This window comes from Sinohyriopsis cumingii, chromosome 6, assembly GCF_028554795.1.
Source record: "Sinohyriopsis cumingii isolate HCF-2022 chromosome 6, ASM2855479v2, whole genome shotgun sequence".
Classification (NCBI taxonomy): Eukaryota; Metazoa; Mollusca; class Bivalvia; order Unionida; family Unionidae; genus Sinohyriopsis; species Sinohyriopsis cumingii.
Window position 1 is genome coordinate 98,577,523 of NC_142966.1, and position 22,196 is coordinate 98,599,718.

Here is a 22,196-nt window from a genome sequence, read left to right on the forward strand (position 1 = left end):
TTCTCCGTTCATGTCTTCCAATTTATAGACGGCAGGATGACGTCCATGCACTCGTCCATTGACACGAAACAATTCGGTAGTCCAGTTAGGAAAGTAACCGTTGTCGAAAGTGCGTTTGGTTTTGCCAATGCGTACCCAATCTCCTACGGCCAACACTCCACGTTTCTTGGAGACAGCCCTCGTCGGGGACGTACCAAACAGGCGCTCAAACACCAGCACTTCGTTCTCGGGAGTCACCTCTTGCGGGGCACGTCCAATGCTTCGATGGTAGGATTGGTTGTACGCTTGCACCAGGTGCGGTAAGATGTTGATGTACTTCAGAGTGTGGTGATGCGTAAAATATTTCCACATGCGTTCTTTCAAAGTGCGTTGAAAACGTTCCACGATGCTGGCTTTGGTTTCGGGATTCTCGGTGGGACAAAAATGAATGTCACGTTTCTTTAATTCTTTTTGGAAAGCTTGGTTCAGAAATTCGGTGCCTTTTTCCGTTTGCCATCGAAGAGGGTGACGACCACTTTGTTTCAACACTCGTTGCAGGGCTCGCACTAACTCACTGCTCGATTTGGAAGTCAAGGGCACGACCCAGGCAAATTTGGAAAAGACGTCGATGACACAAAACAAATATGTGTAGCCACGATTGTAACTGGCCAAATGAGAGACATCGGCTAAATCGGCTTGCCATTGATGATCGATGCCTTCCACTCGGGTGCGACTTCTGGAAAACTTGCGTCGAATGGGTTTGTGTAAAGTGTAGGTAGCTTGTTCTTGTAACCATTGTTGCACTTGAGGTAAACGGAGACTTTTCAGTCGCGTTTTGGCAGCACGATACAATTTTTGAACTCCTGCGTAACCTGCAGGAAGGGATGGATCGTAGTAAATGCTGGCTAACACTTTTTCCATTTTTTGTTTTGTTAATAAGGCACCCACTCTTCGAGGATGCTACTTTGGGTGGGTCGAAAGGGTGGTTTGGAAACGGATTTACGTGTCCGATGGGCTACGGGAGTAGAAGTCGAAGGTAGTGGTGATGGAGGTGGCAATGGAATGGCTTTGGTCTTTTCTTTTTCCACTTCTGGCTTCCCTTCTTTCTTTTTCACTTCTGTCGAAGGAGGAGTGGACATCATCTTTTTAACCCAATCTTTCATTTCTTCTCGTTGAGGTGTGGGTGACGGGGTCAACAAGGATGCTGAAATCTTACTTGAAATGGGAGCTGCTGACGGTGTTTGAAACACTTCTCGTATCTCTTCTTCCTCAGGTGTTCGTGGGGTAGCATCTCTGGTAACCCCTGGTGATGGTAGTAGTGGTGGTGGTGGTAGTGATGATGGTGCTGGACTTTTCATTAAGGTCTTAAAATCTTTAAGAGTGGGTAGAGCTGTTTCCTCTAAAGCTTTCTGGTGAAAGAGTTGCAGTCGTTGCAAGAGTTGACCGTACTTTTGCGATTTTTCTGTTTCGGACAAATCTTGGCGATCCATCAAGGACTGCAATTCGTGTTGTAACTGGGACATCTCGCTCAAATTGGGATTGGGAGGTAAATGCGGGGTGCGTTGTTCTTGCCAACGATGGTATTCCATCCATCGTTTGTAAGGCACTAAAGCTAGTTTTCGTCCTTCCATGGGATGTCAGGGGTCGATTCTGAGATCTTGGGACTTCAGAGGGCCTTTTTATCTTGCTCCCACCAGTCCTCCCAACATGGTTCCCAAGACTCCTTTCAGCAATGGGCCGAGCAAGAGGGGTAAAATTCCTCCACGTTGGACCAACATCTTCTTTTGACGAATGGGGATTTTCTTTTGAACCATTTGGCGAAGAACGTGACGATGTTTGCCTAAGCATTGTTTCTGGTGTTTGGACAAAGGGATCGTGGCTTTCAAGACGTTCAAACAAAATTCGCACACGGTATCGATGACCTCTTTGGAGGCTGATTGAATGAGTTTTTTTCGTAGGGGTGGAGAAGCTTTGGACAGGCAGATAACATGTCCCCATGTTTGACTAAACGAGGAGGCAGTCCTTTCCTTTTCTTTCCTTGGGTTTTAGAAGAGGGATTTTTCTGGAGGGTGACATCTTTGAGTCTCCAGGACCAAAAACACTGATACCCCTACTTAGTCACAGGCCTTTTTTATACTGGAACGCGTCGCCACTGGTTGTCTTTACGTCGTATCAACTTGAGGACAGGCATGACACGTCGTGCAGGGGTACGCAACGGACTAAATCGAGCCAGTTCTTGCTTGGACAAATCCAGTAAACTTTGTAACATGCCCAATCTTTCTTGAATTTTGATTTTGGGAGAAGGTACTTTGTGAGCAGCGGCCACTGCCACTAACTTGGAGGGCCCTGCCACTGGGGAAGTTCTTGGGGTCATTAACGGAGAAGTTCTTGGTGTGATCAACGTCTCCAAGTACTCTTCAGTTCTTGGTGTCATCAACGGAGAAGTGAATGAACCTGAGGCTACCGGAGACGCGGTCACCGCCGTTGCAGTTCGTGGTTTGCGTCGTGGCCGAAGTGCCTCTCTTGCGACTAGTTTTCTTCTGTGGGCTTTTCTTTTTCTGGGGACTTTTTTTCTGTTTCTTTTTCTGGGGGCTTCTTTTCTTTTTCCGGGGTGGTGACTGGTAAGAGGAGGGTCCCGCCACTGGAGAAGTTCTTGGAGACACGGGTCTCCTTGGGGACTTGGTCTTGACACCGTGGCTCTTTTTCTTCTTCTTGGAGCTTCGTTTGACTTTTTTCTTGGGGAGAAGTTTGGGAGCATTAGGATCTCATCTTAAGAGAGAGCGAATGATGACCCCTCCTAGAGTACCGCTCCCTCCAGGTTTCAAAATGATTTGTTTTTTGGTTTGAGTGTCGATGCGGGGATCGGCCAGTTGGGTCAAAGCGACTTTGTTTCGATCAAAAAAGCGTTTGGTTTGATGAGGAATCTGAATGATCCCTTGTAGTAATTGACGTGCTGTCACCGTGAACCATCGTAAGACTTCTTTGAGACTAGCTTCTAAGACACGAGCTCGTATTTCTGGATCGACTGATGCCATACAAGGCATGAATCAATTTGACGGGAAGATGCGACTGAAGGGACGTCATGTTCAAACTGTGTGAGACAGACGAAAAGTGTCTGAGGTTTTATAGTTTTTTTTGTTGAGTGAAGTTAAGTCGAGGACGATGACGTGTAGAGGACAGGCCCTCCGTCTTGGCACCAGTGGTGAAACAAGTGGGTACGAAATCGCAAATCATCGGGGGTCGTAGGTTTCAAATCGAGTAAATAGGCGTGTGGAGTTTGAGTGGCATCGTCGTACGCCTGAGTCAGCCAAGGCGTTCCTAACTGTCTGGCTAAGACTTGCACTTGCGATTTATTTCGAGGGCTTTTAAACAAGACCACGTAATGCGCATTGAGACTGATGGCGCGATGGGCTTTACTTTGTTGAAACAAATTTTGGGTGATGTAAACGACACTGGCATTACGGTGATGCCATTTGCGCGTAAACCACAGTTTAATTTCTTCTTCTTCTTCTCCTAACATGTCGTCGAAAATGACCAAATGGGTTTGACTGGAGTCAGAGACGATTCCCGTCGTCTTCTTTAGGAATGCCTTCCACAAACACGATGGAATCGCCTTGACTTTCTCGGAAGAGGCTATACGTCGATTGCCACTCTTTGTAACACCATACGATGCGTTGAGGTGGTCGATCGATCAAATGATGTTTATGTTCAATCAAACGTTTGACGAATTCGGTTTTGCCTGATCCGCTAGGTCCAGCAATGAGCATGTTAAAGGGATGGCGAAGATACAAAGCCTCCCAACTGGCACGATCTAAGTTTTCGTCGATGACTTTGACAGTGGAGGAAGAGGGAGCAGAGACAGCAGAGGTATCCATAGTGTTAGGAATGTCACTTGTGACACGAAAACAAACAAGATACGAGTTTATATACTTTTTTCAGGACACGTTTATTGAATGTTTTAAACATGAACACGAAAGACAAAAATACATAAAAGCCAAAGGCTTAAGTACAACGATAAAAGGCACATGAAAACCATCAACGTGGAATAAAAACAAGTGTCTGTACAACATGTTTTGGGTAATGTTCTGACCAGTTCTATAGGGGGTAAGGTCACACAAGTGTCCTCCCGAAAGGGTCTTTCAGGCATGTCCACGACAGTCCTGTCCTGGGTGAGGGTTCTTCTTCTTCTGGTACCGTCACCAACACAGGTTGAAAAGTAACTTTTTTCTTTGGACATTGAAAGGAAGGATCACAACTCTCGAACATACTGGGACACTTCTTGGGTCCAAGCTTCAAAACCCCATTTTTTCCAGGCACGGACATCTGTCCAATGGGGGTGTAAGTCACAAGCTACACACACATCGTCATACACGTCTTGGGTAGCTAAAAGTTAACGAATCTTTTTTTCCCGTAGAGGTCGAGAAATATCCAGATGAAAACGTAAGGCTTTGAGCAAAAGGAGTCTCTCGTGAATATTTAAAGGCACCACTTTCACGTTGAATGGGTGGTAAATACTGTTCTTAAAGAGTCCACAAAGAATCGGCTGGTAAACGAAATCCCAGAAAACAAGTCACTAAGACACACACTATGCGTCGTCCCAAATTGAATGATACAGTTCTTGTAATAATTGATGGTAATGATCCAGGTTTGAATATGGTCATTGAGTTCCTTCCACGGAATCTGTTCAATCACATGTGATAAAAATCGTGGCATGGATTCCTGTTTTTATACTCTCTTTGTTTCGGAAGCAATACACGTACTTTCTAGCCAGAGATCTTCGTTCTCCAGTGGGGAATCTAAATCTTGCATACTGTAACCTAAACTTCAGAGTTCGATTAGAAGTTTCCTCTTCCTCTAAGTAGATTCCACGTAAAATATGTTGGAAATCCTTTACCTCGTCTTCCTCAATACGTTGCTCTAGGTGAATCTCGAAGTAACCAAAATTACGAACATTTACTTCATTCACTAACTGAAAGTGTTGAACGAGGTCTGACCACTGAAACAATTTCTGACGAATCAGTCCTCTTATACCATTCAGGTACCAGTGGTTAAAGATCTGGTGACGTAACGGATGCGACTGTTCTTTACGTTTCACTTGTATTTTGACCAGCTCTCGGTAAATGCGTTCTCTCAACTCCACAGGCAAAGCACGAATGTTCTCTTGTAAAGTATCCATGAATAGGTCATACTAAATCCTCTTTCTGACACAAGAAATGTACCGTTTGCACAGACATGGTTTTACTTCAGTGTCGAATTTAAATCGTTTTGTCACTAATTTATACATTACAATTCGTTCAGAAGTTTCCTCTTTCACTAAGTTGACATTGTGTTCAAGATGTTGGTAATTTGCTAACTCTTCCTCTGGAATTCGATGCAGTACGTTTACAACGTAGTAGATAGAATCATCAATAGCAAACCAATCCTTTTTAAAACTAGGGGGTCGTTGATCAATGTCTGTCCAATGGAACACTTTCAACTGAATCAGTCCTTGTATAGCATTCAGGTACCAGTGGTTCAAACACCGGTGATGTTCTTTACGTTTGACTTGTATTTTGACCAGCTCTCGGTAAATGCGTTCTCTCAACTCCACAGGCAAAGCACGAATGTTCTCTTGTAAAGTATCCATGAATAGGTCAGTCCGTAGAATTCACAATCTTCTCCTAGAGCAAAAGTAATCCACATAGTGAGTAATTTCTGACCACTGCCATTCAGGGTAACGTCCAAGAATGTCATGAACTCTTTTGATGTAAACGGTCTAGAGTAATATAATAGGACGAATGCACACTTGACCCAGACAAATCTAACACACTGGTTGACTTTTTTCACTTTCGTCTTATGAATTTCTCGACACAAAAGTTATATAGTCATCCATTGAGATTTCACTCTGGCAAACCCCTGCCAAACTCCCTTGTAAATCTTCTCTTGCAGTTCTTTAGGTAATGATTCAATATCGTTTCTGAAATGAAGTTTAAATACTGGTCTCGGTGATGTCCAACATTTGACTCCTAACCAGTCTGGTTTCTTCTTCAACGACATTGTAAGTTACTTTAATGTCTCGGTCCCACTAAAGGTAAGTAATGACAATTCGGTGACCAACGAGCATGTTCTAGGTAGGCCGAATCTTGTGGTTCCCAATGGTGAAGTGAGACATCGCAACTGAAGCACTTAACTTTATCTCCTTCACCCAAGTAGAAAAATCCGGCTCCGGCTAATTCTTCGGGGGTCGGACCTCCCAAATACTTAGCCCATTTTCCTTTGAACGATTGAAGACGATTTTCAAAGTCGCAGTATTCAGACAAACGCACAGGGAACGAATATTCGTCTTTCACAGGTTCGTTTCTATGAGGGTTGGGTGACATGGACAGGAGTTTGCTCAGGGCTGGATGACATCCGTAGGGGGGTAAACGTGAATGTGAACATCCACCTTTAAAACGAAACCCAGTAAAGTGTCCAAGAGGACGAGCGGCATCGCTTTCGCACCCCTCAGGTTTGACACGCACAGCATCACTTTCCATGATAGGGGTAGTGAGAACAAAGTTCCCATGATGCTTTACGGCATCGCTAAGGTCACAGCGTACAGCATCGTTCCCATCGCAAGGCTCACAATCGCATTCCACTTCAGAAGAACCAAACTTGAATTGTACCTTTCTGAACTTGTTTTGTGTTTCTCTGAAAGTATTCATCTTGTTCGCTTGGTCTTGGTAGTCACAATGAACTATCGATCTTGCCTAGGGTTCCTTTCTATATACAGACCAATACCGACGTGTCCATACGGTAAGGTGCAATGATTGGGAAGTCGCACCCGCTTCTGGTACACGATTTGATAGACTTTTTCCAAGGATCGACTGACGATGTTGTGAGTGGGTAAACGTACAATCTTGTTGGGTTGATAGGTGGTCACTTTAAAGTGGTCATCTTCTTTAGACCGCAAGGCTTCTTTCAATACGTCAAAGTTCACCACTCAACTGGTACGATAATTCAGAGTCAATCTTTTCACTTTACACTTCGTGTGCAATTCTGCTTGTGGGTTCCGGTATTCGTAACCGTAATTTTTAGGACCACCACTAGCGAAACTTAGAATCTTGTCGTCGGGGTGTTCGTCTGTCCAGGCTCCTAAACGGTCTCCTTCGATGTCAGGGTGCTGTTGACTCGGGTGATGGATGTAAATGCAACTGTCCGTGTCAAAGTACAAGACGCGTTCCCCTAACAGTTCTAAAGCTTCGTACAATTTTAAGCGAGCATGAGCTGTCACGTAAGCCGCAATGATGACATTTCCAAAGGGGTCGTCTTGTACAAAGTCCAGATCTTCATCGTAATTGACCAAGATCAAATCCTCGCGAACGACGTCCACGTGTTTCATGAATTTGGTTTTGTCGTGAATCATCTGAAAGTAGCGGGAAGGATCGGTCAAATATTCCGTCTTGGGTAAACACGGTCGTTGTGCCATTTTGCCCCACAAGCAATTTAACATCACTTTGGCAAACGATCGCCTGCCTTCGTTTTTCTCGATGTGGTCTAAAGTGATGCCTTCTTGTTCCCGGTATTTCTCTTTGAATGTCTTTTGGTCTTCGGGAGTGTGACACCAGGACGGATAGCCGCTGGCTTCTTGTTTCAGTTTCAAAAAGGCATCCACGTAGTCTGCGAAAATGCCTTTCTGCATGGGGTCACCCTTGTGGTATTGTTGTGTCTTGGGAAAGTGACAAATTTCGTATACTTCTAACAGTTGGTATCCCATGTCCAGAGCTTTGAACACTTCTACGCTGACCCAGGTTCCCGTCAAGGCCCGTTCTTCCTGGGTGTGCTGACAAGGTGGTACAAGTCCGTGGGAGGACAAACTTTACACTTGATCAGACCTTCGTATTGTCGAATGTTTTTCAGGTCGATGTGTTCCGTGAACAATTGCGGGTGCCCTACAGGAAAGCGACAATATTTGCACACGTAGGGATACAGCGAACACACATCCAACTATTTGATTTCTTCTCCTGTCTCTTCGTCGGCTTGGTACAGCAAACAGGTGGCATTGGTCCTTCCTCCGTACAAACTATCCCTCGGGTTCAGGGGGTCCATGAACTGGTAACTTTCCACGAGACGTTTAAACTCGGGATCGGTTTTCAAACGGTGATCGTACTCATGTTCCCACATTTCCACCACTTGGTATCCTTCCTGTTCTAACTTTAGGCGTCGCTGACAAGTGGCCTGGTACAAGTCTTCCATGGTTCGTTGTAAAAACTGATTTTTAGTGCCACGAAAAGGGTAAAAGACGGGGCATCCGTGAAAAAAGCAACATTTAAACTCGTACACGATCTTGGGGTTTTCTAAGTCTCAGCCATCGACCGAATGCGTTCCGATGGTCTTTTCGCCCCCTCCGTTGCGGGCATGCTGAATCCATTTGTCTTCCTTGTCGCACAAGTAATGTAACCAGCGTAGGGGTTTGACCGAGTATTGACGTTTGACATAGTTGGTCGTTTGAGGACTAATGACAGCCACGGTGTTTTCAGGCATGAATCGTTGCCGGCGCACTAAGGTACACGCTTTGGCAACGGTGCAAGCTTCTTTCAAAGGATCGACCCCTCCGTGTTCCATGAACAGTTCTCGAAATTTTCCACAGCATCGACGTAAAATGTCCACGTCGGAACGACAATACTTTAGCATTTCTTCCTGAAAGTCGAAAGGGTCCGAGACGTGAGCCTGGTACCAAGCGTAGAAAGCTTCTCGTTGTTCGGTACGCATGTTTTCAGGGTCGTAATAGTGAGCCTCAGGCAAATGGGGTAGAACGGCGTGTTGATTGGCTTCCGTACTGAAAAAGTGTGGAAAGTACCCTTTAGCCACTTCTGTCATTCCAAACGTTTTAGGCATTCGACTCAAAGGCATGGCCAAGTAACTCAGCGAATCTTTAAACTGCACTTGTACCACTTGCATGAAAATGATTTTGGCTGCGTTCAAAGTGACTTTAGGACGTTCGGTGCCATGTCCCGTATAGTATCTCAAAAGAAACTGTCCATCGTATCCGGAGAAATTGTGAGCCATCACTGTGGCATGACGATGACAATCTCGGTAACGTTCGATGTCCTCTTGGCTCCACGTCTTGTCGATGGGGTCTAAGACCCATTTGGCAAAATCGTCTAGCGTCTTTGGTCCTCGAAAGATTTTTTCACACCCTCCAGGAATTTTGCTGCAGTGAGGGCAATAACTGAAGATATGTTCTTGAATACACTTCTCGCACGCTCGATGAGCCACGCAGAAATTAGGAATGTGAATCCCGGTTTCTTGCATGCATTCGAAATCGAAAAAGATGAAATTGCCTTTTTCATTCTTGTGACCGTCCTCTTTCTCTGGTTGGGGTTGGTATTTTTGCACGTAGCATTGGTGTTCCAAGTCCACCATGTGGTGACAAATGTGACATTTTTTCTTTCCTCGACATACGTGTGCCTTGGTATTATTGGTAAGTATGCCTTGTCCACACGCGGGGCACAATCACAGCAATTGACAAGTACATTTCTTCTGTGAACCTTGTGTTTTCAAATGTTTTTGGTAACAGGTAGGACTGACAAACGTGCGCAGACAAGTTGAACAATGCACTGGTTCTTGTCCTTCGCTCAGACAGGGTGGAGAGGCCAAACATCCTGAGCATTTCGATCCGCAATGTTTGTGTTGCTCTCGATTATTATAACCATAGTCACATTTCTCACAGTAATAACCGTATTCCAGGAATGCGGTAATACTGGTAATGGTATCGAAATGGTCATCGTGATGATAGAAGTGAATGTATTTTCCATCTTTAAAGTCTTGGCCTCGAAACAACAGAGGCCCACGCACTTCTTGAGGGTGCACTTTCAAGGTGTAGCGTGGAGCTAGGACATCTTGCAATGTTTGCATCTCAGGAATGCCACAGGGTGTGTCTGTGGACAGGTCAGCTTGTCGTAACATGAGTTCTGCTTCACTTAGTTGTTTGGGTCGGTCCGATTGTCGAATGTTCTCCCAGTCTCTTTTCCATTCTACTGTGTCGTTCTTGTTGACATAGGTTCGTCCCACCACGATAGCCCTGACTAAACACATCTGGTCTTGAGGGTTGTGAATTTGGACGATGCTACGCTTAATGCTGCGAAGCTCGTTCACCAATAACACCCTATTGCGTTGTCCGGTCCCTTGAGGAGGAGAGACGTGGGTCATGTCGAGTGTGGCTTTTCCATCGGTGATGTCAAACTGGTCATTAGATTGTTGTACGTGTTGAATCTTGTCCATGACTTTGGAAGCAGTCAATTCTGCAGGGGTGCTAAACTCGATCCAAACAGGGGATTTCAAACCGTCGTGTTGTATGGAAAGTCTCAAGCGATCGTCTTCTTTGGGTTGACATTGTCGCTTGAGTGTGGTAAGTAAAGAATCCCACACCCCAGTGATGAACCCTTCTGCTTTCTCCAGCGGTACTTCGGACTTGAAATCTTTAAACTTCACCATGTATTTATAAGCCGTGGTTCTAAATTTTCTAGAGGAGCGCTTTTCTGTCTCTCGAATGGAATAGTATTTTTCAGGGTTGACTAAGGGTGGTGAACTTTGTTTAGAGGGTTTGGATTCTGGTTCACTCATGTCCTCTTCAAAATCACTGGTATGAATTTGTGCCAAGACCTCAGCTCTGGTACGAGGCGATAGATCACGTTTCTGCCTCTTACTTTCTTCTTCTTTCTCTCAAATGAATTGGATCGTTTCATCTTGATAGCAAAACGTCAAATGACTAAAGTTTAAACACCATGGACTAATTTATAGTCATGGCAGACCAGCGTATATAAAAGGGTGTGTGTCTTGTCCTTTCACTATTCATTTCACTCTCAAACCGAGCACAACGATGGAAGAGACTACACAAATCGAACGTTTCATCAGAGCTTTGCGAGGGGTCATTAGAAAATTCTCTTCAGACCAGCCTCGGACTACACTCCTTCCTTGCGAGATAAAAGTCAAGATACTTGCTATATCTGTCAGAAGAAAGGGCATTGGTCTTCAGAGTGTCCAGCCGTCAAAAAAGAAAAAAAGGGGTTAGAAAAGACAAAAGTCAAGATACCTGTTATTATTGTCATGAAAAAGGACATTGGTCTCCAGATTGCCCAAAAAAGAAACAAGAGTCAGAAGAGAGGGATTCTTCAGAGGAAGAAGAGGAGGAAGAAAGCAGACAGGTGAAGAAAAAGAAACAGGAGAAGAAAAGAAGAAGGGAAGAAAGTGAGGAGGAAGAGGAGGAAAAGACTGTGAAGAAATTGAAAACACAGAGAGACTAAACAATGAGACAGAAGAAGTCTATGAACTATTTTAAAGTGCTTTGTTGTGAATTGTGAATTGGATTGTAAATATTTATAAAAGAATAAATTAGGTATAAAAAGGTAAGTGTCTTTGGGTTTTTATTTTAAAATAAGAACGTACACTCACACACTCATACACACGTACTATAGGGGTAAAATGGTTCTTTTGAGTTATTGGCAATTGAGAGTCTATCTCTTTTCGAGAGACGTGGGTGGCCCTGAAAAGGGCCTTTTTTGGTGTAGGGGTGATTTTAAGCAATCAACTTAACTGTCTTAAGCCTTTGCCACGGCCAAGGCCTACTTCTGGACTGCGTACTGTTGATGATGATGATGATGATTTGGTTGAAATCACCAAGGGTGGTACGGTAGGCTTAGTCACAGGGTTGGAGTGTTTAGCTCGGGAAGGTCGTATTCTCTTCGGTCGTAATAAAGAAGTCTGATACATCTGTTTCAGACTTCTTAACTCCGCTAAAATGTCTAACAGTACTGTGACCGTTTGATTTTCACACCCTTGTTTCTTTGCTGCTGCTTCTTCTTCTTCTTGTTTTTTTTTCTTATCTCTTCCTCTTGCTGTTGTTGCTGTAGAAGAAAAGCTTGTTCCGCTTCCTTTTGCTGTTGTATAAATTTCTCCAATTCTTCTTTCTGTCTCTGTCTAAAATTCTCCACGTGTGGTAATCAAGGAGAAGGTGGCGAAGGTACCGGAACAAATTCTTGCGAGGTAAGAAAATCCACAAAATCCCAATTCACCTCTTCTGAAAGTAAGTCCGGGTTCCCTAGGGTGGTCTCCACTGCTGGTGCACCCCAATTTATCGTTTTCTGAGTTTCCGTCATGTTGAATAACTGTCGCATGAATTGACTGCGCACAGGCGCTAGCGAATCTATATAGACCACGTGTCGTCACAGACTGCTCTCATCGGATTGGATGCGGGCTGACTGAATTTTGTAACGCGTGTTTGGATTGGTCAACAAACTCAATCCGTTTCAATCCTTTCTCTCTCTATAAATAAGTGCAGTTCACTGCATTGATTCACCTGTTCTCGGCGCCTCAACATGTGGACCGACTTACAATCTTCCACGCTTGTGTCTTCGATGATGTTCCGGACGGACATACCAATGTATGTCCGATCCAACTGGACAGTTGTCCATAGGACAGACACCAGCCTATCTATACGTAGGATCTATGTAGAACGTCAAGGATGCCTCAAAAGAGTCCCGATTTACGGTCCTGCAATCAGGCGCAGCCTAAGGACAAGAAGAAGACCAATGCGGTGCCCTTTATGTTAATATATCTTAATATTAACGTAAAACCCAAAGGCCCTTTTCAGGGCCACCCACATCTCTCGAAATGAGATAGACTTTCAATTGCCTACCCCATTTTTTTATTTTTTTTCATTTTTAACAAAAAAATAGATACCCCTCCCTGTTTCAATTTTACATAGACCCTATACAGTCCCAGGGGTGTTAATGTTAAATTTACATAGACCCTATACAGTCCCAGGAAAGGTCTGTAATGCTAATTCCCCTAGACCCTATATCGTCCCAGGGGTTTTGTCCATGTTAAATTTACATAGACCCTATATCGTCCCAGGGGTGTTTTCTAATGCTAATTCCATAGACCCTATATCGTCCCACTTCACTACTCCTGGCTTCTGAACCCACTGCAAAGGTCTGACAGCAGACTGCTGGATTCAATTCACCAGAAGAATATTTCATTTATTATTTGTTCTTCGGTTTTACCTTTAGACTGCTAGTTCTATGACACGATGGTTGGAATGGTCCTTTTCAAGTTAAGTTACTGATATCGTCATGGTGACGGATAATCACCAGCCTCCCACTGTTGTTGTATTGACAATGTTTAGTGTTGCATTGCGAGCTGTTAAGTGAATATCATCTGGGCGTGTTTAAGTGTCATGGACTCAATCAAGAAAAACTTGAAGTTCGCTGACAGTCATAAGTTTGACTGTAACTTTCAACGTTAGCTGAAACTGAAAAGTATTCCTTTTCACAATCGTCCATTCCTCATTTACATTTCTACTGATCCCTCTCCGGTGTACTAATGACAAAAGGCAATACACTCTGTTCACGTAGAAGGAGAGAGATAGAAGAAGCGAAGCTGACTCCGGCTCGATGGATACCTTTGCTTGAGTTCACGGACTTCCTTTTCGCGTATATCATTTTTCTCTTCATCGTCAGCAAATTCGCATTTTACGATGTCATCTCGCGAAGACTCTCTGAAAGTAGAGGATCTGAAAAAATTACAATGAATGGGGAATGTAACTTGCGTAGCTATGTATGTAATAACCCGATTTTATATCAGTAAGATCCACTCCAACCTAATTTTAACGGAATAATCATAAGACAAGTCATAATTTATTGTAAGTCCCAGAAACAAAAGGGCATTTAACAAAACAAAAAACGCAGTGGTAACAACGCACCTAAGCTATCCGAACATCCGATATCTTAACACGTATGCAATGATCAAAAGGGCACCGAAGCCTGAATTTCCGTGTGTAGAGTATATTTTCATGAAGATTATCGACTTTGCATGTAAATGACAATTAAAGGCCCAACCTATCATATATAAAAAGTATCACTTCACACCTTTCAACACTATATTTTTATACATTACAAATGATGCTCGTCCTATTTACTTTCTTACTTCGTGGGACAATATTTGCCTCTTACTTGTGAGAATAGTCCGTATTTTCTTCGATTCTCTTCTTCAACTCGTCACATTTAAACTTCCATTTACATGTTTCCCTGAGGAGCAAAAACAATCAAATTTATATTGCGATTTGAATTTCGTACTATATGTATTAAGAATGATAAAGGCATAGACAGACATTGTTTAACCGACTAACTGATAGACTGACTCATTCATCCCTATGATTTTATTGTTAGAATTATGTCAGAAACCACTATTCATGTACATTACAAAAGGCTGGAAAAGCATCAAAATATTAAGAGCATAAATACACGCTCCCTGAGTGTGAAACATACTGAATTCCAGACAAGAAAATATACGTAATAGATACTAGCTATTAAGAGGCAAGGATATCACTTTATCAAACATCGGACTTTATAGAAATCAAAGAACTAAGACAAATGGGAAAAATACCTCAGAAATATTCCAATATCAGATTAAGACTTTAACTCAACTAAGACATCACCAATAGCAGAAAAAAAACAATAGATTATACAAATATATAAATGAGAAGGAACCATAGCTCTTCGAAATTAATAACGAAAATATGTTGAAACCTGATATTTTGATAGCAGATATATAGATAGATAGATGTAATAACACGAGATATAGAATAACTCATTTATCAGCTTGATATAATCCAGCACTTGTAGTTCTAATATTATGGTACAATCTCACCCAAATGTCGGTGTTTTAAAAGAAAGAAAAGACGTTTTTCCAAGTCAAAATTCTCTCAAGCGTTTGTAAATAAATTTTTTAGGTTAATAATGGCCGCCAGCAGCATGCAACACATGAAATGGACAACCCGGTTCATAAACAAGATGATGTTCTTTCGAGGTCAGCAGGTGTAACCATGTAAAAAAGGTGTGCTAAATGGTTTTTGTGGCATGGGTAAATATGTCCCACAAGCATATTGATAAGAGGAAGATATATCTCACAATATATTTCATCTTCATCCAGTTAATTTTTCTTTTCTACTATACAGAGCGCATGTAGCGAAATAAAAGTCAGTATGACTTGTTTACATACAGAAGTGACACTCTTTTCATTTCCTGGATACGGATGCAACTTAAAAATTCTTTGTTCGTTCCTTGGGAAAAAATATCAGATCAACCTAATGAAGTTCTCAGTTGAAAAAGGTAAGTTGTATGCACATTAAAACAATCCATGAGAGTGTGTGTGTATGTGTCTCTGTGAGTGTGTGTGTGTGTGTGTGTGAGAGAGAGAGAGAGAGAGAGAGAGAGATATTACATCTGCCATTTCTCTTTGTCTTTTCTCATTTGTTTCTTTAGTTCCTGAACTTTGTACGTCAGCTTTTCATTTTTGCTAAATGATATGCATAATTAAGACAAATACTATAATTCCGATTTAAACATGTCCGTTGAATAGTAGACTCTAAATAAAATATCAAATATTTTAAATAATTTTCTCATCAATATTCAATGTATAAAACCAGAATATTAGTGTAAACTTGATATCAAATACACTCATACATTTTTATGTTACGTGTTTAGGCTCGAATAAACAGTAACACAAAAAAGAGTGAAAACAACAAGCTTTGAAAAAATATAATAATTTATTTCCCTGGAAAATTCTGTAAAGATTAAAAAAATATGGACTTACGGTTTTAAGAATCAAATCCAAAAATAATCCAAGAATAATCCACGAATAAAATTTTCTAAGTCCTAATAACAAAATGTTCTAATGATTTCAAGTTCGAGTCCCGACGAAGAATCCAAGGTGGAAGACGATAACGTATGCTGTAATCTGTAGTGTTGCAGTCTAGAGTTATTTTTAGGAACAAGAATTATCACTCCGGTTTTGGAAATTTGAATACATTTTTATAAAAACTGTCCTTGTTCAACAATTTCACATGAGCACACGTATTTTACCAGAATAATAACAGAATTAATCCTTTTGAATGAAAAAAAAATTAACTCCAATCCAAGTAATTTGAAATAACTCCAAACAGTACAACATACAACTTCCAGTGTAACAGCCCGACTTCTACTGAGAAAATCTCTCTAAAACAGGTTATATCGTCTTCTAAAACGTAAAATGGGGGTCACGTGATCATGTTCTAGAAGCTCGTAGAAATTAGGTACTTGTTAAAGGTCACGATAGCCAATCGTTTACTCTAAGAAATAACAACAACAAAATTTCTTACATCTTAAACACGTAGTCCCATCATGACCTCGACAACAACCAAACATTTCAAAATAAAAATAGAACTTATTTACGTGGTTGCTACTAATTATGAGTCAAGGTCATGATCTATATCAACACCTGGTGTTTAAAAAACGAACTGTCACGGTCAAACTATTTTCTGGAAAAAGCATCATCTCCAGTGAATAAATTTACATTACAACAGCATATAATAAAAAAAATAATTTAAAACTGACAAACAATTCAACTGAAATGAATATATATTAAATCAGATATAATTAAATCAAATATACATATCATGAAGATAATTTGAATGATAAATGTACGTCTTGATGTTAATGTGTGTGTGTGTGTGTGTGTGTGTGTGTGTGTGTATTATGGATTTTTAACATATTTTTAAATAATTGTACAGTCACATCGCTACGATGTCTACAATGTGGCAGGTTTAGTGTTGTCTAGCAGTGGGGCATCATGCCGCACGCATGCAGCATCATGTCCCACCCAGTCGCATTATCCTGACATCAGGCCGACGATTCCTAACACTAACATCTTAATGCTAAGCGCATAGCGAGGAAGCTGATAATACCATTTTTGTAATAAGTCTTTGGTATGACTCGGCTGGGGTTCGAACCGCGACCTCCCGCATCAGAGGCGGACGATCTAACGACTTAGGCAAGCAGAGCTTTCTTGTTGCTAATGCCACTGGGTACCTAATTAGTAATCCAGATATCGATATACCTGGAACTGACATGTACTAGTGTTTACTTTGAATCGTTATTTTGTTATTAGTATTTTAAAGACATTCACAAAACATTATTGGTGATATCATGCCAAGGAAATGGCAGTTAATTGTCTTTCCCAGAGATACACCGAGGCAGTCAAACGGCACGGGTATCGAACCTAATACCATTGGGTTACTAGTCTAATGTTTGACCAACTGAGCTATAGCAGTTCCCACCCTATTGCGGCCCTCGTCCTCTCTGGATACATTGTACACCTCGATAGGTATACATTGTTACGACTCTGTGGTCTTAAAATAAGTAAAAATAAGGAGCGAAACCCACAAGTTTTGTAAATTTTTAAATATGACTTATTTCCCAAAAATACAAAATTAAGAAATTAAAAGTTGCTTACAGTATAGTGAATGAAATCCTAAAGTCCTAAATAATTCTATCAAGTAAACCGAATGCGTTCCAATGGTATTTCGAATGACGGTCAGCATTGTACTGACGTATCAACAGTACTGAAAAATCACTATGATAAAATCCCAAAATTCTTTAAATGAACTCACAATATTTCCAGTTCAGCTATACATTCAAATGATTTTTAATGAATTTACATTAATTCTTTGACAGCTATTATTTTGATTTATTCGGATATTTCGAGCACTACAATTCCAGCGAATGATTAAACTGAACAAATGAATCGATCCTCTCAATATAACTGAAAATATTCCAAGACTCGTGGTACCGATCAGGATACCTAATTGTACGTAATGTTTATATTATATAGATAACTAAAACGCAATACATAGATCATCGCACATGAATTCTAGAAAATCCAATATCGTAAACACCATCGGCAGTTTAACACTGACTAATCATAAATTAGGTCAGCTTGGCCTTTTCAAGAACTCAAATCCTTGTCGGATCACGTGATGCGTATCTGTACTAAAAGTACAAATCAACTTTGGAACTTTATGGATGAATCTAGGCACTCCATATATGATTCACCTTCAAAGTGCAAACTACGATCATAGCATATTAGTATTAAAAATGTCATTAACAAAATGACCTTAACAAGAAAAACTATTATTATGGAAATAATGCACATGTAGCGGATTTTTTTTTTTTGTGAGCAGTAAATGCAGTATATGACACTTGTAGATCAACCGCCAAATTTTAACCAGTTAGACTTTTTACATCAAAGTCCACATAAATAATACTGATAATTTCCATCGATAGCCAGCAAGTTCTTAAGCTATCATGTATAAAGTGCTAAACAATAATTAAAGCGAAAGTGAAATACTATAAGTTACTCGCTTAAAAGTCGGACCCAGCTGCAAACTGCATAGTCAAATCTGCCTTCACATACTACGCTGGCAGATCTGGATCTATGCAGTCTGTTAAGGTTAATCTGTGAAACAAACAACAAAGACTCTGAACTGCCAGTGCATTATGCGCCGGAAGATTAGGGCCTATGTTGTTATCTGCATCTGAATATGAGTTATGAGGGAACATAGAATGTAGTTGAAATAAAAATGGGTGGGTGGGTGTTATAGTTATAAACAAACAAATCATGCGAAAAAAATAACAGCAGAAAATACCTTTTGAGCTCTTTTGATTTCGATTCCAATTCGGTCAGTTTCTTTATAACATCATCGCCACTGTCCAGTAAACTGAAGAGAAAGACTTAAAGGCGTAACTTGGGTTTACGTGTTGGTCATGTCAATAATAAAATATTATGTCCCGTTAAGATGGTCATTTCAGTCCCGAAATTTTCTCCAAGTTAATGCGTTTATACATTTTGTGAAATCTGGAGAAAGTAGTTTGGAAGGCATTTATGTTATTTAGAGAAGGATCGTCTGTATCTATAAAATACAAGGTTTGTCTTGCCATATTTTAAATAGATATGACAGCTTGTTTAGTAACTTGTCGCTCCAAGTCTAAACCAATGTTCGTATGTGTCTGTATATTTTATACCCCTTTCTCTATCTCCTTAATTTATGAGAAAGCCTTTATATTGGCCGCCAACGCCCTCTCGGTCTGCAGTATGTGTGTACGCACTCATGTATGTGTGTATGTGTGTATGTATGTATGTATGTATGCAAAAAAAAAAAAAACATCGCGATATTCGCTCAAGTGACGGATGGCTTTAAACAGAAATGGACACAATCGTGGAACAATTAGATACTTATCATACTGATTAAATACATGGATTAAACACACAGCGAAAGAAATAATATAAATAGTTACGGCGATGCTTGTGTCTCTTTATCCAGAAGCAGATACTTTGAATCTTCTACAGTTGAAGACATCCGTTCATCTTATCTGCAGGAAATACGAAATAATATTGCTTTATTTTATTTTTGTATGCATCATTTGAAAAACTTCTTCTACACTAAGTAAAACACTGTTCTTTAGAACGCTGACTAATATAACATGTGACTTACATGCACTGTGCGTAAGAATGAGCGGCGTACACATGGAGTTTATCGGTATTTGGCCGATAGTCAAACATTGCAACAAACAGGCAGGCTGAGCATTAAATAGCCTAGAGATTGCTCACGATGCGTCCATTGTTATCACTTTGCATCTAACATTCATAGTTACTTTTACAGGTGCTGTCTAATGTAACTTTTAGAACATGAATCATTCCACAGTAGATAGGTAATGGTTTTGTAGTTTTTGTCAAATAAAGTCAGAGAGAGAGAGTATATTGAAAAGTGCACTGACGACCTCGTGGAACCAACTTTTCTCTCTTTATTTACGATGTCTTTCTTAATATTTGAGATAAAACAGAGCTGGAGACGAAAACATTTGCAGCTGTGATTTTTTTTTATTACACAGAAGACATTCTCGTTTGTTTTCCTGCTTCCAAATTATGTGAATACAATGTGCATAGCGACGGCCAGATTGTCAATCTATTAATGTAAATTCTATATCCGTAGGACGTAAAATCTAATAGTAACCAGGATGAATTTTACTATAACATATTTACAAACTTTAACTTGTACAGCAAAATAATGAGTTTATACACGTATCCCGACCTGTGTGTTTTAAAGTGGTTTCGTGAAGATAAGCCGAATCGCAACAGATTTCTTAGACTTGGAAAAAACTGAAATTCAAACAAAAAACTTACCCCAAACGTGGTGAATGAATTAACAAGCGAACAACACAACATCACGTGGCTAATGGCATTGCAATCCAGGAAGTAGATTCTCTCTCTCTCTCTCTCTCTCTCTCTGCTATTCATTTTCACCAGAGAGATACATTTCCGCTTGAATGTTGAACAGTTACCTAGAGGGGAGGGAATATTTATGTTAGTGTTATTTCGATGCCAATACATGCTTACTATTCCAGTTTCACGTTAGTACCTTTTAGTAGTACTGGGTAACACCTGGGTTACCCTTTGAGAGACTGTTTTAAGTATTAGTTGATTGTTTGCATGGCGATTGTATTTTTTTCGACATCCTCGAATAGCTTCGATAGATGGATGGTGCAAATTCATCCTCGCCTATACCGTCTTTCCCTTAGTAAATTTATCATCCAGATTCCTAAGAATAGTGACTTATTATTTCCGTATGATTGAATGTTTATTCACTCCAATTAGTCAAAACGATTACCTGAAGCAATTTTCTGCAAGAAATATTTCAAAATGAAATAAATACGGTCATTGCATATTCATGTTGAATATTAAATATTAAACAGCTAGAATTTATTGAAGATCAGCCTAATATTTTCACAAAAATACAAAGTTTTGAATATAACATCATTCATGCTAAGCACGTAAATGTCATTTCGTCATGTTCAGCAGCAAATGTGTATGAAAACCATAGGTTGTTCTTTGTGTTGCCGTCCCACTGGAAGTTATTTTTGTTTACAAAGGATGAGAATACTTGTGCGGTTAATGCGTCGGCAGCCAGATTTAAATATTAAAAAGTATTCATTTTAGACTTGCTGTTTAACCCATTCCTCAAACGACACTAGCACATCACAGGATGAAATATTTGTACCGTTAAAGTTTCGTATGTTATTCTAGCCCCATATCATGTGTATTGTTACTTATAGTTAAAGATTTAGACTGTTTACTACAAAAGTACTGAGTTATTTTCCCTTTTATGTCCCTTGTTTTAATCGAAATTACTTTGCGAATTATAATTTATTGACAATATCTGCATTTAGTCATCAAATGTACTAGTACTTTTTTGTTTTAACCGTTTCTTTGTTGATTTTATTCTCAAACATACACTACATACTGTCCATGGTTTTATCTAAGTTCGGAATTTCTTTATATTGTAATTTAAAATAAGATTCGTTGCTTAGTCTGTATGGTCGCACTTTTTGGTCCTTAATTTCTACATAGTCAGTAGAAATAAAAAGAGGGAGTCGACCTCATTTACTTGCACATCTGGCTTGAATTTGATTTTTTTCCCTAACTACCAGAACGTTAAGACAGCAGTCGACGTCCACTGTAGCGTTATTAAATGGGTAAGTATCATACATAATTGTCTTCAAATCAACTATAAACCGCACGCACATACGCAAGATGTAGATCGGTCCTTCTTGCCACTCAAAACAAACAGGACCCAAACACCAAGTACACAAAATCGTTCCTGTTTCAAATTAGAAACAAATCTACCAGAAAATATCCAGAAGAATCCTTATGTTAAGAAAATAGGCAGTATAATTATTGTTTTTAATACACCTAATTCATTCTACCATGAAGTCACGAGATTACTGCACATTGTGACGTCTACTCGTAGTAATTGGTTAATTACTCAGTTTGAGAAATATCTTCCCAATACGACTTGCCATAGTCCAACAAATAATCACTAAAATTTAACAAAGATATAAACGCATATTGTTGTGTTATTGTGTTAAAACATAAGATGAGACGTCGTGTTCTAACTATCAATACTTTAATATATACAAGTGACTACTGTGAGGTCTTAATACAGAGTGCTATGAAAGAGGCAGACGCCTGTAGATAGTACCAGTGGAGCTATGACTCATGCACAGAGGGTTCTGATTGGTCAGTTACACATGTATAATGTTACATCTCTCTTCTTACAAAGAAAAGGTTTGATTAACTTTTAATAAACTGTCTAAATGAATCATGAACCATTATAATTAATATATCAAAATCAAGTTCGTCTTTGATAGCAATGCTTACAATGATTAATGAATAAAAGTCTGTGACAGACTGAGAATGCATTGTATATTTTTTTTAAATATCCTGCTGCTTGTTTGATTGCTATTTAATGTACACAGCTGGTCCTTATCTTGAATCACCGTCTGTGTTTATCAACAAAACCATACACTGTGCTACACTAATGACTG

At 40.2% G+C, this 22,196-nt stretch overlaps 1 protein-coding gene across 1 annotated transcript in view; it reads right to left on the reverse strand.

Annotated features, from left to right (window-relative positions):
- LOC149797528 (uncharacterized) overlaps positions 1 to 21,266 on the reverse strand; it is a 152,917-nt gene extending 131,651 nt beyond the window's left edge. Inside the window, exons 1-6 of the mRNA XM_089960771.1 lie at positions 19,996 to 21,266; positions 19,110 to 19,184; positions 18,461 to 18,532; positions 15,220 to 15,294; positions 13,950 to 14,024; positions 13,400 to 13,495 (exon numbers count right to left, since the gene is read on the reverse strand). Coding sequence (XP_089816897.1) covers positions 13,400 to 13,495; positions 13,950 to 14,024; positions 15,220 to 15,294; positions 18,461 to 18,532; positions 19,110 to 19,171 — 380 coding nt within the window. The 5' untranslated portion in view covers positions 19,172 to 19,184; positions 19,996 to 21,266. The remainder of the gene's footprint in view (positions 1 to 13,399; positions 13,496 to 13,949; positions 14,025 to 15,219; positions 15,295 to 18,460; positions 18,533 to 19,109; positions 19,185 to 19,995) is intronic.
- Between the last annotated feature and the right edge of the window lie 930 nt (positions 21,267 to 22,196).